The 15000-nt window shown below is 46.7% G+C and overlaps 1 protein-coding gene across 3 annotated transcripts in view; it reads right to left on the bottom strand.

Moving 5' to 3' along the window:
- cemip (cell migration inducing hyaluronidase 1) overlaps positions 1–15000 on the bottom strand; it is a 124211-nt gene that overhangs the window by 56299 nt on the left and 52912 nt on the right. For all 3 annotated transcript variants that reach the window (XM_080772129.1, XM_080772130.1, XM_080772131.1), the window contains 8 exons: positions 12479–12616; positions 11519–11657; positions 10642–10878; positions 7580–7759; positions 5085–5155; positions 4340–4435; positions 2923–3044; positions 453–600 (listed from right to left, as the gene is read on the bottom strand). In XM_080772129.1, the coding sequence (XP_080628255.1) occupies positions 453–600; positions 2923–3044; positions 4340–4435; positions 5085–5155; positions 7580–7759; positions 10642–10878; positions 11519–11657; positions 12479–12616 (1131 nt within the window). The remainder of the gene's footprint in view (positions 1–452; positions 601–2922; positions 3045–4339; positions 4436–5084; positions 5156–7579; positions 7760–10641; positions 10879–11518; positions 11658–12478; positions 12617–15000) is intronic.

Raw genomic sequence — 15000 nt, 5'->3', positions numbered from 1 at the left:
GACAGACAGACAGACAGACAGACAGACAGACAGACAGACAGACAGACAGACAGACAGACAGACAGACAGACAGACAGACAGACAGACAGACAGACAGACAGACAGACAGACAGACAGACAGACAGACAGACAGACAGACAGACAGACAGACAGACAGACAGACAGACAGACAGACAGACAGACAGACAGACAGACAGACAGACAGACAGACAGACAGACAGACAGACAGACAGACAGACAGACAGACAGACAGACAGACAGACAGACAGACAGACAGACAGACAGACAGACAGACAGACAGACAGACAGACAGACAGACAGACAGACAGACAGACAGACAGACAGACAGACAGACAGACAGACAGACAGACAGACAGACAGACAGACAGACAGACAGACAGACAGACAGACAGACAGACAGACAGACAGACAGACAGACAGACAGGACGTACCCAGTTTCCCACAAAGGAAGCGGACTCTGTAGTTGTGACAGAGTCCGTGGTTCTGCTCGGCGTTCAGACACACCAGGCCGTAGTCCTTGTCGTTCTTATGGAGCACGTCTCCACTCTGATTGGCTGGCACTCCCTCGTGCGTCTCGGCCTGAATGGGAAGGGACATGGATGGTAGAGAGACAGTGAGATTGGCTGGAGGGACAGAGAGAGAGAGACAATGCATCATCTTTTCATAGTTTCCCAAGATCGTATTACCTAAAGTGTTAATGTAACACAGCACTGTTTACATGACATTAATTCCTATTTATATCCAATATTTATTTGTACATACATTGTTTTTATCTTGATTGTATTGTTCCACTTTTGCTTTGGCAATGTAAACGTACGTTTTCTCATGCCAATAAAGCTCCTTTGAATTGAATTGACTTGAGAGAGAGAGAGTGAGAGAGAGAGAGACAGAGCCACACTGCAGCACATCATCAGTCATGAAAAGGAAAGCTCCGACTTAACGGGCCATTTTTATGTTAATGACTCACTCACTCACTCACACACACACACACACACACACACACAGTGATGCAGGGGACAGAGCTTCTGTCCATGGAAGGCTAACAGCTGCTGCTTTACTGCCTTCAATGGTGCTCTCTGGCTTAGACTAACATTCGCTGGCCTGTGTGTGTGTGTGTGTGTGTGTGTGTGTGTGTGTGTGTGTGCCGCACGCACGTCCCAGCAGACGCACAATAACGGCAGACCGGCCTTGCCAGCCAGGCAGCGTCCGTCTGTCCGTCTTTCCATCCGCGGATCGGCTGACCAATGGCAGCAGAGACAGAGGTCTGCCAACATGTATCTACATCACCTTTACATTTTACAACATGAAACAGTGTACCGTTGTAGTTTGTACACTTACAGATGAAACGTTTACTGTTCAAATAGTGAGAACACCATTCTTTCCCCGGCCTGTTACTGTATGTTACTGTAGCACACATTATGTCTGAGGAGCCCGAGGCCATAATCCAAGCTGATAGACACACAGGAGAGGCTGCAGACAGGCTGATAGACACACAGGAGAGGCTGCAGTGCTCTGATAGACACACAGGAGAGGCTGCAGTGCTCTGATAGACACACAGGAGAGGCTGCAGTGCTCTGATAGACACACAGGAGAGGCTGCAGTGCTCTGATAGACACACAGGAGAGGCTGCAGTGCTCTGATAGACACACAGGAGAGGCTGCAGTGCTCTGATAGACACACAGGAGAGGCTGCAGACAGGTTGATATACACACAGGAGAGGCTGCAGACAGGTTGATAGACACACAGGAGAGGCTGCAGACAGGCTGATAGACACACAGGAGAGGCTGCAGTGCTCTGATAGACACACAGGAGAGGCTGCAGTGCTCTCATAGACACACAGGAGAGGCTGCAGTGCTCTGAGGCTGTATTGTGCTGCTCGCAGACTTTACTTTGGAAAAGTACTGCCTTGACAAATTGCACTACAAAAGAAGACGAAGATGAAAAAAAAAAAGAACTTTCTGTATTATTTCAGATAGCCTATCAGCACAGCTGGTTGGAAAACTCCAGTTCAAAAGAATGCTATAATTGCTTTAATAGTTATCAGCCCAAAAGCCGTCTTAGTAACTCTGCCTTTTCTATTATCAACATTTGCTCTGGCTGACTGTCTTTTCATCATCAAAACCAACGAGCACACTCCACATCCCTCCTCTCCTCTGACTGAGAAACTCCACCAGCAGGACAAACATTCTGTGTGTGTGTGTGTGTGTGTGTGTGTGTGTGTGTGTGTGTGTGTGTGTGTGTGTGTGTGTGTGTGTGTGTGTGTGTGTGTGTGTGCGTGCGTGCGTGCGTGTCAAACAGTGCAAAGCAACCTGCCAGCTATGGTTTGTACCAGACCGCATCAAGCTGCTGAACTCTGTTACATCACAGCGTAATAGAGAGTTGTGCAATAAATAACCATTTGCCACTGTTGGCAATTTACTTTTTCACGGTTTTACTTTTGTACTTTAAGCATAAGCATGGGAGCTGGAAGGAACTTCTGCTTTGGTCCACACATTCCTGGGACATGTGAAAAATAATCCAGTGTGAAAAATAAATAAATATAAACACCCATTGTGGGTGTATGGGAGAAACAAAAAAAACAGCGATGTGGGCAGGGAAACAAACCTGCCGGAAAAAAAACACCTGCAAGGAATTTTGTTGACATAAAGTAGCTCATAACATGTCTACGGTGCATTTTTATGAAACAAAAGCTTTTCAGAAAGAGGATCATTCAAGCTTTTTGTACAGCTGCAATGTGGGTGGTCAACGGTAAATTGCGGCTATAGTTTCCACCCTCCCATTAAGATGACCGCTGTGTGCATAATTATGGTCTATTGAGTATTCAAACATGAGCATTCGGAACTTTTTGAGCACCTCAGGAAATCTGTCGCACAAACAGTGTGTGCGTGCGTGCGTATTGACCTGTATATCCATAGGGTTGCTACACAGACGGTCAGGATAGGCCTTGTGGAGATCAGCCAGCTTCTCCCAGTCTCCAGATCCTCGCTCGTCATCCCTGTCGAACCACTCGGTCCACTCCGCCTCTGGAGGACACGCAAACACACACACACACACACACACACACACACACACACACACACACACACACACACACACACACACACACACACACACACACACACACACACACACACACACACACACACACACACACACACACACACACACACACACACACACACACACACACACACACACACACACACGCACACTCAGTAAGATGCCTGAGGGTCGCGTGCACGCATCCGCCTGGGTGATAGCAGACTTACATTTTCGGGCCTGTTGTGAACTCTAGTTATCGCCGGGCGTGGCTGCACTAATAACTTTGGGGCGGGCCCGTCTAGAGTTTAAATGGACAGGTATCATTCAAAAGGGAGACATCGAGGAGGAAGGATGGATGGGGGTGGATCAACATATGGATTGTCAGAACAGGTTCTGACATAATCCATTATATACATGGGACAAAACTGTTTTGAAGGTAAACAATACCAATGCAGCTCATTGAGTTGCAATGAGTTGTATTGGTGTGGTCTACCTTAAAAAAATACGTTTTGTCGCAACCCCGACCCTTTGGTGTGGTTTGGGCTTAAGGGTTTGGCCAATATTGATGATCAGGGATCTCCATATATGGACTTAATGTTGAGGCATGACCATATATGGGGGCGTGACTGACGGGAAATGCACGATTTCATAGTAATCGCAAACATCTCTCTGACCAGTGGGCAGTGGCAACAGTAGTTGAAAGGCTCTCTCTACTATTGTTGCTACGCTACGCTACGTAATGTCTAATCTAAAGGACACATTTGGTTCCATTGTCACGCTCTCCAAATCGAATTAAAGCTGATGATTTTACTGTGTGTGTGTGTGTGTGTGTGTGTGTGTGTGTGTGCCTGTGTCCATGTGCGTGTGTCCGTGCCCGTGCATGCGTGTGCGTGCAAACATGTCTGCTAAGCCGACATGTTACTGAAGAGTCAATATTAGCGTAGTGACTCTGACGAGCTCTGTATTCTAATCAGGTCTGGTGGCACACAAACACACACACACACACACACACACACACACACACACACACACACACACACACACACACACACACACACACAGCTGAGTGTGGAAGTGGATGGATGGACAGAGGCAGCGTGCTGATCTCAATGCCATTATCGTTCTCTCTGTCATTAGGAGACATATTGATCAGTGGAGTGTTGACACCGAGGCTAATCAATAACAGCTCAATTCAAATGATAGACTGGGTGTAGACAATGACCTAGGTGTGTGTGAGTGTGTGTGTGTGTGTGTGTGTGTGTGTGTGTGACAGTACCTTGTAGCCACTGGCTGCTGGTGGTGACGTTGAAATGTTCTCCTGGACTGGACTGGAACACACGAGAGCTCCGCGCCTCCGACGAAGCCTTGGTCCCTGTGCACGCACACACGCGCACACACACACACACACACACACACACACACACAAGCACGCATGCATGCATGCAAGCAAGCACGCACGCACATACGTACAAGTGTCAGTCACTGGTAAAAAGCATTTAGCATTTAGATACCTTTAGGGAACAGTTCGGGTCCCACTTTATATATTTCCCGTCAGCTGTGGAAATATAGTGGCCCTCTGGAGTGAGTGTGGATATAGTTCCTACCATATAAGGAGATGTGGGTGTGGTTAGAGGTGGTGGCTCCGACCATATAAGGAGATGTGGGTGTGGTTAGAGGTGGTGGTTCCGATCATATAAGGAGATGTGGGCGTGGTTAGAGGTGGTTCCTACCTTATAAGGATATGTGGGTGTGGTTAGAGGTGGTGGTTCCTACCATATAAGGAGATGTGGGTGTGGTTAGAGGTGGTGGTTCCTACCATATAAGGAGATGTGGGTGTGGTTAGAGGTGGTGGTTCCTACCATATAAGGAGATGTGGGTGTGGTTAGAGGTGGTGGTTCCTACCATATAAGGATATGTGGGTGTGGTTAGAGATGGTGGTTCCTACCATATAAGGAGATGTGGGTGTGGTTAGAGGTGGTGGTTCCTACCATATAAGGAGATGTGGGCGTGGTTAGAAGTACCTTGGTATACGGCACGATCCTCCTCTGCAGAAGATGAGTCACCTTTTACCACGATGAAACTCCACGCATGTCTGAGAGAGAGAGAGAGAGAGAGAGAGAGAGAGAGAGAAAGGGGGGGAGAGAGAGAGAGAGAGAGAGAGAGGGGGGAGGTGGAAAGAGAAAGAGAAATAATGGTCCATTAAAAGCACAGCACGCACACGCACACACACACACACACACACGCACACACACACACACACACACACACACACACACACCTCAGCCTGCTAACGATGGTGACAGAACACCCAGGGAGAGTCAAGGTAACATAATTGGCTCTCCCAGCATGCATCGCTCCTGACTCACACTGGCCAGTGGACGTGCGTGTACTGTATGTGTATGTGTGCGTGTGCGTGCGTGCTGGCGTGCGTGAATGCGTGCGTGTGTGTGTGTGTGTGTTCCACTCAGCGTAGATACAGAACACACAGAAAATGTCCCATCAGGAGTTTCAACATCAAACAATAGGTGTCCATCTTTAAATAACGTGGAAATAAGCTGAACTTCTCACCCTATCTCTAAGGGAGATGAACTTCTCACCCTATCTCTAAGGGAGATGCCAGCCACCCGTCGGAGAAAACTAATTTCATATTCATATTTCATATTCTTTGGTTCATGACCCACACTTCATGACCATACTGTAGGTGTAGGTATAGGAACGAAGATAGCTCGTTAGACAGAGAGCTTTGCCTTCTGGCTCAGATCTCTTTTCGTCACAACAGTGAGCGTTACAGCGACGGCTGATCTCCTTCTCCGTCCTCCCCTCACTCGTGAACAAGACCCCATACTGTACTTTTTTACAAGTTTGAGGGATTTGTACTGTACTTCTACTGCACTAGATCCAAATATTGTATACTTTTTAACACCGCTACAGTTATTTGAAAAAGTTAGTTAGGAGTTAGTAAAACTTTAGTTACTTTAACTACAACGTGTCGCGATGCGCTGCATTAGTGCATTGTGAGGTGAGGATCGAACCCGCGACGCGCTGTCAGGCTGGATTGGCCGTGCCGCCGTGAGTCACTTTTCACTGTCAGTTTGTTTACTCTCCCTTTCTCTCTCACTCTCTCTCTCTCTCTCTCTCTCTCTCTCTCGGTGTCTCTCTCTCTCTCTCTCTCTCTTTCTCTGTGGTTGGCAGTGTGTTTCCTGCGGCCTGCTCCGAGGCATTAGGTTTCATAACACAGCTCTGCCCACGGGCGTGCAGGGAGGGAGAGAGAGAGAGAGAGAGAGAGAGAGAGAGAGTTGTACCACTGCCAAGCATCGCTGCCTCCTTCTGCTCCTCACTGCCGCAACAAGACATCTTTCACACACTGAATGCTATACTGTGTACATGCGCGCGCACACACACACACACACGCACGCACACGCAGGTCTGGTGGTGGCGTTGGAGCCCAGCGCGGTCGGGTCTTGTCTGGGGAATGTATGAAAATAATTTAACCAGCTAAAAAAAAAAAAGCCACTCTGGTGTCGGGAACTCTGGAGACGTCTCTCTCTCTCTCTCTCTCTCTCTCTCTCTCTCTCGGGGTCTGTTATCATGCTTATGATTCTGTCTCTGTTTCCCATGCATTCCTCACATACTAATACCCAGGGAGAGGGACAGGCCTGGCTTCTCTCTCTCCTCTCTCTCTCTCTCTCTCTCTCTCTCTTTCTCCTCCACCCTGATGGCTGATGTTGGCAAAAACGGGTATGCACGATTGCACGTGCATGTGTGCGTGCGTGCACGTGTGTGTGCAGTTGTGCACATGTGTAAGGGAGAGAGGAGAGATCGGTAGAGAGGGAAATTAAAAAACTAAACCAACAGAGAGAGAGAGAGAGAGTGGTGCCAGCAGCCTATAAATCACAGCTACATAGATCAGCTAGCATAGCGCTGCGTATAGATCAGCTAGCATAGCACAGTGGTTCCCAAAGTGGGTTCCGCGATAGCCAGGGGTCCGCGAAATAATTACATGTTTGGCAGTGAATTATGGTATGTGTGATATGTGAGCTTACCATAATCACAGTAGTCCAATAATCCTTCATCATATTCCATCATTCAACAGGCTTTGGATAGAAATGAAACAAACTCCATGCAGTCATACTTTCAGTTATGAGTGCTGCAGAGGCAGACGGTAGACCCCCTTTTTGAAACCAGTCCCTTGACTTGAGTGTCTGTGACTGTGACCAGCTGATGGTCGTTGACGCTTAATTGATGCATCAAGGCAGGCAATTATGTTTCTGCACCGTCAAATAGGTCTACACCTATTCTAAGATAGCGTCTTAAATAAATGTTGTGAAAATGTGTTCTAGTGACCTCGGACCTTACCTAAAGCCCAGCCTAGTGACCTCTGACCTTACCTAAAGCCCAGCCTAGTGACCTCTGACCTTACCTAAAGCCCAGCCTAGTGACCTCTGACCTTACCTAGAGCCCAGCCTAGTGTCCTCTGACCTTACCTAAAGCCCAGCCTAGTGACCTCTGACCTTACCTAAAGCCCAGCCTAGTGACCTCTCGGCTGCCCAGCCGGGTGAGGCTCTTCTTGGCCGTGTCCTCCAGGTTGTTGGAGGCCTCGTCGTTGACCACCATGGCCAGGATGCTCCCCTGCTCCACAGAGTCCAGGAAGCGCGCCAGACGGACACTCTCCTCCTTGGTGCGGTACGTGTCGAACCTGGTGGAGAGAGGAGAGGAGTGTGGACATTTAGACCTGAGGCCCATTCTAAAAGAAAATGTCTTCTAAATCCTGATACTTTTCTGAAAAATCTTTGTTTCTATGTCAGTGCATGCTTGCTCAACCTTTTTCATGTCAAGGACCCCCCCCCCCATCTAAAAATATGTTGTTCCAGGGACCCTCCAGAAGCAAAGATTTAAACGATAAAAACGTTCGCTCTGAAATAATATATATTCAAAGATTTGCGGCACATTTTCACAATCTTTCAAAAATAGCAGCTCGTAGGGCGGTACTCGGTGCCATGCTACGAGCTTGTAGATCTAGTATTTTTCAACAGGTAAAGTATAACATAATGATTAAAACACCAAAAGGGGTTCTCGTCCTGAACCCTTTTTAGACCTGAGAACAGATTCTTTAATGCCTTTAAATCCTGCCTTTGAATAACCTTGTGTTTCTATGTCAGTCGTTCTCAAACATGTCAAGGACCCCCAAAAAATTATGTAATTGGCCGCCGACCCCATCTGAAAATATGTTGTTCCAGGGACCCCCCCCCCCCCCCTCCCCAGGCACTGGATTAAACCCATCTTAAATTAGGCTGAATCGATGTGGCACCGATGCAGAAATGGGTGCAATTTACAGATCATTAAAACCACCTCAAAGATGCAGTTCAATAAATTAATGAGGTTTAGAATCCACGCGAGAGAAGCACGGAGATCAAATTTATTTATATATATGAAGAAAGCACAAACACCAACACACACACACACACACGCACACCCACACACACACACACACACACACACACACACACACACACACACACACACACACAAACAGAGAGTTGAGAATTGGAAGCAATGTTTGGGAGTGATGTTTATCCGCTTCTAATTATTTCTTAATTGTTCCCTAATCTCTTTACAGTTCACTCAGCCTGAAGATTAAATGCATCTCAATAACATCCAGACTAATACACGGTTTCTTTCACGGCTGTCAGAGTTCAATCAGACGAGTGTTGATGATCGATAGAGCGAGACCGAGGCGACGCATTAAATTAAATGAAATTAAATAAAGAGACTCTGGATACCATCCAGTGCTCCATTCATCCCCCCATCTATTAACTACAGCTGTGTGTGTGTGTGTGTGTGTGTGTGTGTGTGTGTGTGTGTGTGTGTGTGTGTGTGTGTGTGTGTGTGTGTGTGTGTGTGTGTGTGTGTGTGTGTTGTGCATTCATCTGTCTATAGTTACTTTTTCATGTCAAGGACCCCCAAATAAACACTAATTAGCCCACAGGCCCTCATTTGAAAATACATGCCAGGGACCCCCATAAGAGAAGACTTTTACGGCTCTAGCAGAGATTCTCAAGGACCCCCAGTTTGGCATGCATTAGTCTACGGACCCCCATTTAATGGCCTTTCTATCCCTGAGACCCCAATTTATATTGTAAAATCAATGTTAATTTAACTCTGAGAGTGTATTTGTACACTCTCTGAGTTACATACCCATAAGGGTCAATTTGGTTCCTAACTATATCATTTAGCTGGGGACCCCCTGGAACTCCCTCAAGGACCCCTGAGGGTCCCCGGACCCCACTTTGGGAACCATTGATTTACAACAGCAATGTTGCGTGTATTGTGCATCCATTTGGCATCAAAGGAAGACAGGATAATTAATCCAAAGATATAATTTATTAAGGAGGGGATATGAGTTTCTTAAAATGCAATATCCTCAAACCAGCGGCTCCATCCATTAAGACTATATTCATGTCTTTGGAGATGAGTGGTTGAAAGCATGTCTTGTTTCTAGTATGACTTATAACCTTGTGGCAGGCCACGTCACAGCTCTAAACCAGTGGTTCCCAAAGTGGGGTCCGGGGACCCCCAGGGGTCCTGGAGGGAGTTCCAGGGGGTGAGAGTGTACAAATGGAACCAAACGGGTGGTTCCATTTGTACACTCTCAGAGTTAAATTAACATTGGTTTTACAATATAAATTGGGGGTCCCAGAGATAGAGATAGAAATGCCATTACATGGAGGTTCGTAGATGAAATTAAACGGATTGAGAATCACTGCTAGAGCCGTAAAAATCATCTCTTATGGGGGTCCCTGGCAATATATTTCCAAATGGGGGATCCGCGGAGCCAATTAGTGTGAATTTGGGGGTCCTTGACATGAAAAGGTTGGGGAAACACTGCTATACATCATGTCTACTGTAGCATTACACGTCTTTATTATATTACGCGGCTTGGTTGAAAGCCCCCCCACCATAATCATTGTACAGTTGATGGGCTGTAACTATCCGTTATCTTCTTATGGCCCCTACAGACTGTAGGAGTTTTAAAGTTGTCAGCGAGTTATCAGATCGTTATGTATTTCACACTACAGGAGTCTTTTTTTTTTATATCTGTGTGGCTTTCACACTAAACGATTGATAACCGACTATAGGCATCACACACACAGCAAGAGTTCACCAAGATGCGATCTAGACCCGATACATACTGTATAGGCTACAGCATTTGTTTTTTATTCCAATTCATTTTGACATCTCACGTACATGCAGGATGCTGTGATACAAGCGCGAGACTCGAGACTGACACAGGGCGTCTCTCTCTCTCTCTCTCTCTCTCTCTCTGCATGCACACACACACACACACACACACACACACACACACACACACACACACACACACACAGGGCGAAATGTTTGTGATAGTTTAGCCTAAATGCGCTATAGCGAGACAGGACGTTAAATCTTGATTTTCATTAAATAATTATGTGTCTGACACTTTGACACTAACTCTGGGGGAGCCCACAGGGATCGAACCAGGAACCTCACCGGGCCACTCTACCGCTGAACCACTGCCTCCCATATGAACTCCCTTTTTACCTTTCGTTTTGAAGCACCTGCCCCGTCTTGGGGTCGATGACGTGGACGATGACCCCTCGGTTGCCCCAGCCCCTCTGGAAGGTGTAGCGCTGCTCGTTGCCCCCCCCGGGGTGGAGGGTCCGGTTGAGGAAGGTCCAGGACAGCTTCTTCTGCCCGTGGACCTCCAGCGTGCCGCCCGTCCCCACGCCCACGTACTTACGGCCGAAGTAGCTGTGCTCCGTGTCGCTGTCATCTGACCTGCATGATGGGGACACAACCATTAGCCAATCAGACTGCATGGGACACAACCAGTAGCCAATCAGACTGCATGGGACACAACCAGTAGCCAATCAGACTGCATGGGACACAACCATTAGCCAATCAGACTGCATTCAGTCAGTCATCAAGTCATTCAGTAGGTTCTGTGATCTGCATAGTGTCAGTCAGCTAATTACCCGATCAGTCTGAACTCCCACCCGACATCAGGTGGGAACTGGCAGCCATGACGAATAAAGAATAAATTAAATATGGCCTGAACCGCTGGCCATCTAGGCTACGATGTAGCCTGACAGTGCAAAAAAAGACAGAAGAAAAAAAAACTAAAAAAAAAACGAATATGTTGGTAAAGGGATTTAAGATCATTAAAGCTGTGCCGTTGCCTGAGTCCAATGTATTTCTGCCTACTTTCGGTCCAGGACTTGTCCCAGTTGGTTGTCCCCACTCTCATTTGAAGTCTATTTAGGAGAGCCGCCATTGGACTGGTCCCATGAAGAGAACGCAGTTTGCGTAACTCTGTCTATATCTAAGGCTCTGCGTAGGCCTACCTTCCAAATAATCAGGTACATGTTTTTTTTAAGACCGAAATAAACTATTCATTCAAATAAGGAGATGGCCGTACCTTCCAAATAAGGAGATGGTGAGGTTGCCTCGGTACGGGCAGTCGGGGCTCCCGATGTGCAGCTCGCCCTTGTTGCCGATCAGGATGTGTTTGGTACGCAGCAGTATGGGCCTGTTAGTGTCTGCCACCACCAGCTTACCTGGAGAGAGAGAGAGAGAGAGAGAGAGAGAGAGAGAGAGAGAGAGAGTTAATTTTTCACTGACAAAAGCTAAACAAAAGAAAACTAAGCTATGATGACTAAAACTAAGAATACATATATTGACAAATAAACACTAGACAAAAATGTTAAATGTTAAATAAAATATGATTAATATGATTATCGATATGGTAACAGTTACACATTCAACACTGCCCTGGTTGCTAGGCAACGTCTTCGTCACTCCCAGCCCAAGGACGAGTGCGCGCACGCTATAGTGACCAATAGAACGGCCAATCTTTGTTGGCCGTTCTCTCTGAAAAATGCGCCGCAGTCGACAAAATCAACTGTAGAATGAATTAATCTAAAAGTAGACTAAAACTGACTAAATCTAAATAATTGCTCAAATTAATCTCTCAACCATTTATGATGGTGGGCTGAAGCTATACACAGACACACACACACACACACACACACACACACACATACCATATTTACACGCACGCAGGCACGCACTCACACACACACACGCAAAACATGTCCATCACAATGTGTGCAATGTCATCATTCCAGCTCAACGGGTGGAGGTGGGCGACCGGAACGAACACACCGCTGTCACACATTTAAAAACCGCCCGAGGTGTGTGTGTGTGTGTGTGTGACTAGCGAGCACCCGAGTGTATTGACCAATCGTATCGCATCGTTACCTCCACTGAGGATCTGGACGTAGTGACAGATGTATTGACCAATCGTATCGCATCGTTACCTCCACTGAGGATGTGGATGGAGTGACAGATGTATTGACCAATCGTATCGCATCGTTACCTCCACTGAGGATGTGGATGGAGTGCACCGTGGCTGAAGACGTCAGGAGGACCTTCCTGCCGTAACCGATGACGACGCGGTGGTCCTCGCTGTGACCGGGGGTCCACGGCTGCAGCCCTGGCTGCTTGTCTGGACAACCTGAAACAGAGACAGAAGAACAATGTGACCGGGGGTCCACGGCTGCAGCCCTGGCTGCTTGTCTGGACAACCTGAAACAGAGAGAGAAGAACAATGTGACCGGGGGTCCACGGCTGCAGCCCTGGCTGCTTGTCTGGACAACCTGAAACAGAGACAGAAGAACAATGTGACCGGGGGTCCACGGCTGCAGCCCTGGCTGCTTGTCTGGACAACCTGAAACAGAGAGAGAAGAAAATGTGACCGGGGCTCCACGACTACAGCCCGGGGGGTCCACGGCTGCAGCCCTGCAGTGCTCTGTACTGTATTGTAGTGTACTGCAGTGATCTGTACTGTATTGTAGTGTACTGCAGTGATCTGTACTGTACTTTGATTATTTTTGGAAAGAAATGTTCGAGAAATGACAGAGTTAACGTGTGGGGGTCCCCGGGGGTCCCAGTGGGGTACCCGGGGCCATCAACTAATGCATTGTGTTGTACAGGTATATCTAGAAATAGAGAATCAACTACAGATGCATTGTGTTGTATTTGTCTCCGGAAGCAGATAATCAACTAAACTCTTTTTTTATATCAAGAAGGTCCGTTATTTATTGTGCATTTGAGCCATGGACCACCATTTGATGACCTTTAGCCTCTCAGACCCAAAACTTGAAAGAATATTGTGTTGTCATTGGATAAGATTGTGTTCACAATGTTCACATTTTGCTATCAATTCTTCTACATTCTCTAATTGTGTAGACTTCTTGGAAATTAACTAATGCAGATTTTAAACAATAACCCTCTAGAGAGTGTAAATTAAACCAAATGGACCCGTAGACGGGTCCATTTGGTTTCATGTTACGCTCTAAAGATTGAATCATCTATATTCTATAAGGGTCCATTTGGTTACCAACCCTGCAGAGAATCAGAGAATCAACTATATGCATTGTGCTGTATATCTGGAAGCAGAGATGCAGCCCTACAGTAAATCCTCCAGACTGCAGAGAACCAAGGCTCTATAATTCCTCTGTCTTTACCCTGAGCCTTCGCAGCTTTCAAACTGTCCAATTGAGATAAAGTAAGGGTTCGATTTGCTTTAGGGGCCGTTTGATCCCTACAGGGGGTTACGGTTTTAAAGTGAATTCAATCTATGCATGTCCTGGTTGGAAGTCAGCACAGAGTAGGAGCCAAAGTTAAAGATGAAGAGGCAGCTCAGTTCAAACTAGAACAAGTGCCCTTCTGGGCACAGGTCTCCACCAGGAGGATAGGAGTGTGTGTTTGTGATGTTTGGCAAAATGTTTAGGACTAATATAAACATGTTGTTTTGCAAAACAAAATCTTCATTTTGTTGAGGAAATGCAGAGCCAGATCACTCATAGCATCTCTGAAGATAGAATTCTGTATGAGCAGGAGATTTGCAGCATTTTGCAGCAAAATGGGCCACTCCTGAAAACTTTGGAAGGCAATCTCAGCCAATCAGTGTAGAATCTGAGAAATCCAACAGACTTGTCTTGATCACATGACTACAGAGATCATGTGTACCAATTTGCGTGAGATTTGGATGAAATCTGTGAGACTAATATAAACAATGTGTTTTGCAGAAATCGGCCTCATGGTGGCGCTATAACCGGCAGGCCATGGCCTCTAGGGAGTGTGCATATAAGTTGTACACAGATCGATGCAGTTATAGGGAAAAACCTGTTATAGCGCCAACCATGAGGCTGATTTGGAAAGAAAATTGTAGCTTGTCGTCCTAGGCCTAGTGGAACTGTGCGTGCATAATTTCACAGAAATTGCACACTGTTTGTGATTTGTGGCATTTTGTTCAAAACGGACCAATCATGTGAGCTTTGGAAGCCAATCTTAGCCAATCAGGATGGAAAATGGAAAATGGTACAGATCCGTGTTAATTACGTGACTAAATTAAACCAAATTGTGTGATGCATGGATAAAATGTCTACGAGTAATCTACAGAAATGTGTTTTGCCAAAATCATGGTGGCGCTATAACAGGCCGTTGTGGAATATTTGGGGAAGAGGTTTGTCGTTGGCATCCAGGGAGTGTGTGTGCAAAGTTTGGCATGGATCGGGCCAACGGTGCCAGAGATTAGCTGGTAACGGACGGACGGAAGGACGGACGGATGGACACACACACCCACACACATGGACGGAGTGCAAAACATACTATCTCCCCATGCCTTCGGCCTGGTGGAGACAATTAAAGTATTTATTTTCACCAACCAAGAGGAGTATTAGGCAGCGATCAAAGTCCTCCAGCTAAACACAATACATAGACAAGGACTATTACTGCTGGGTTCAACTTCCAGATGCAACGATACAAATCTAAGACTGCAGCTGCAACGACCGAGTTGTGAGCTTGTAGATCTGCTATTTTCAGCCACTATTTGTG

Source organism: Protomyctophum bolini, assembly GCF_963924005.1.
Source record: "Protomyctophum bolini genome assembly, chromosome: 1".
NCBI lineage: Eukaryota > Metazoa > Chordata > Actinopteri > Myctophiformes > Myctophidae > Protomyctophum > Protomyctophum bolini.
This window is presented reverse-complemented; position numbering and strand designations above follow the sequence as displayed.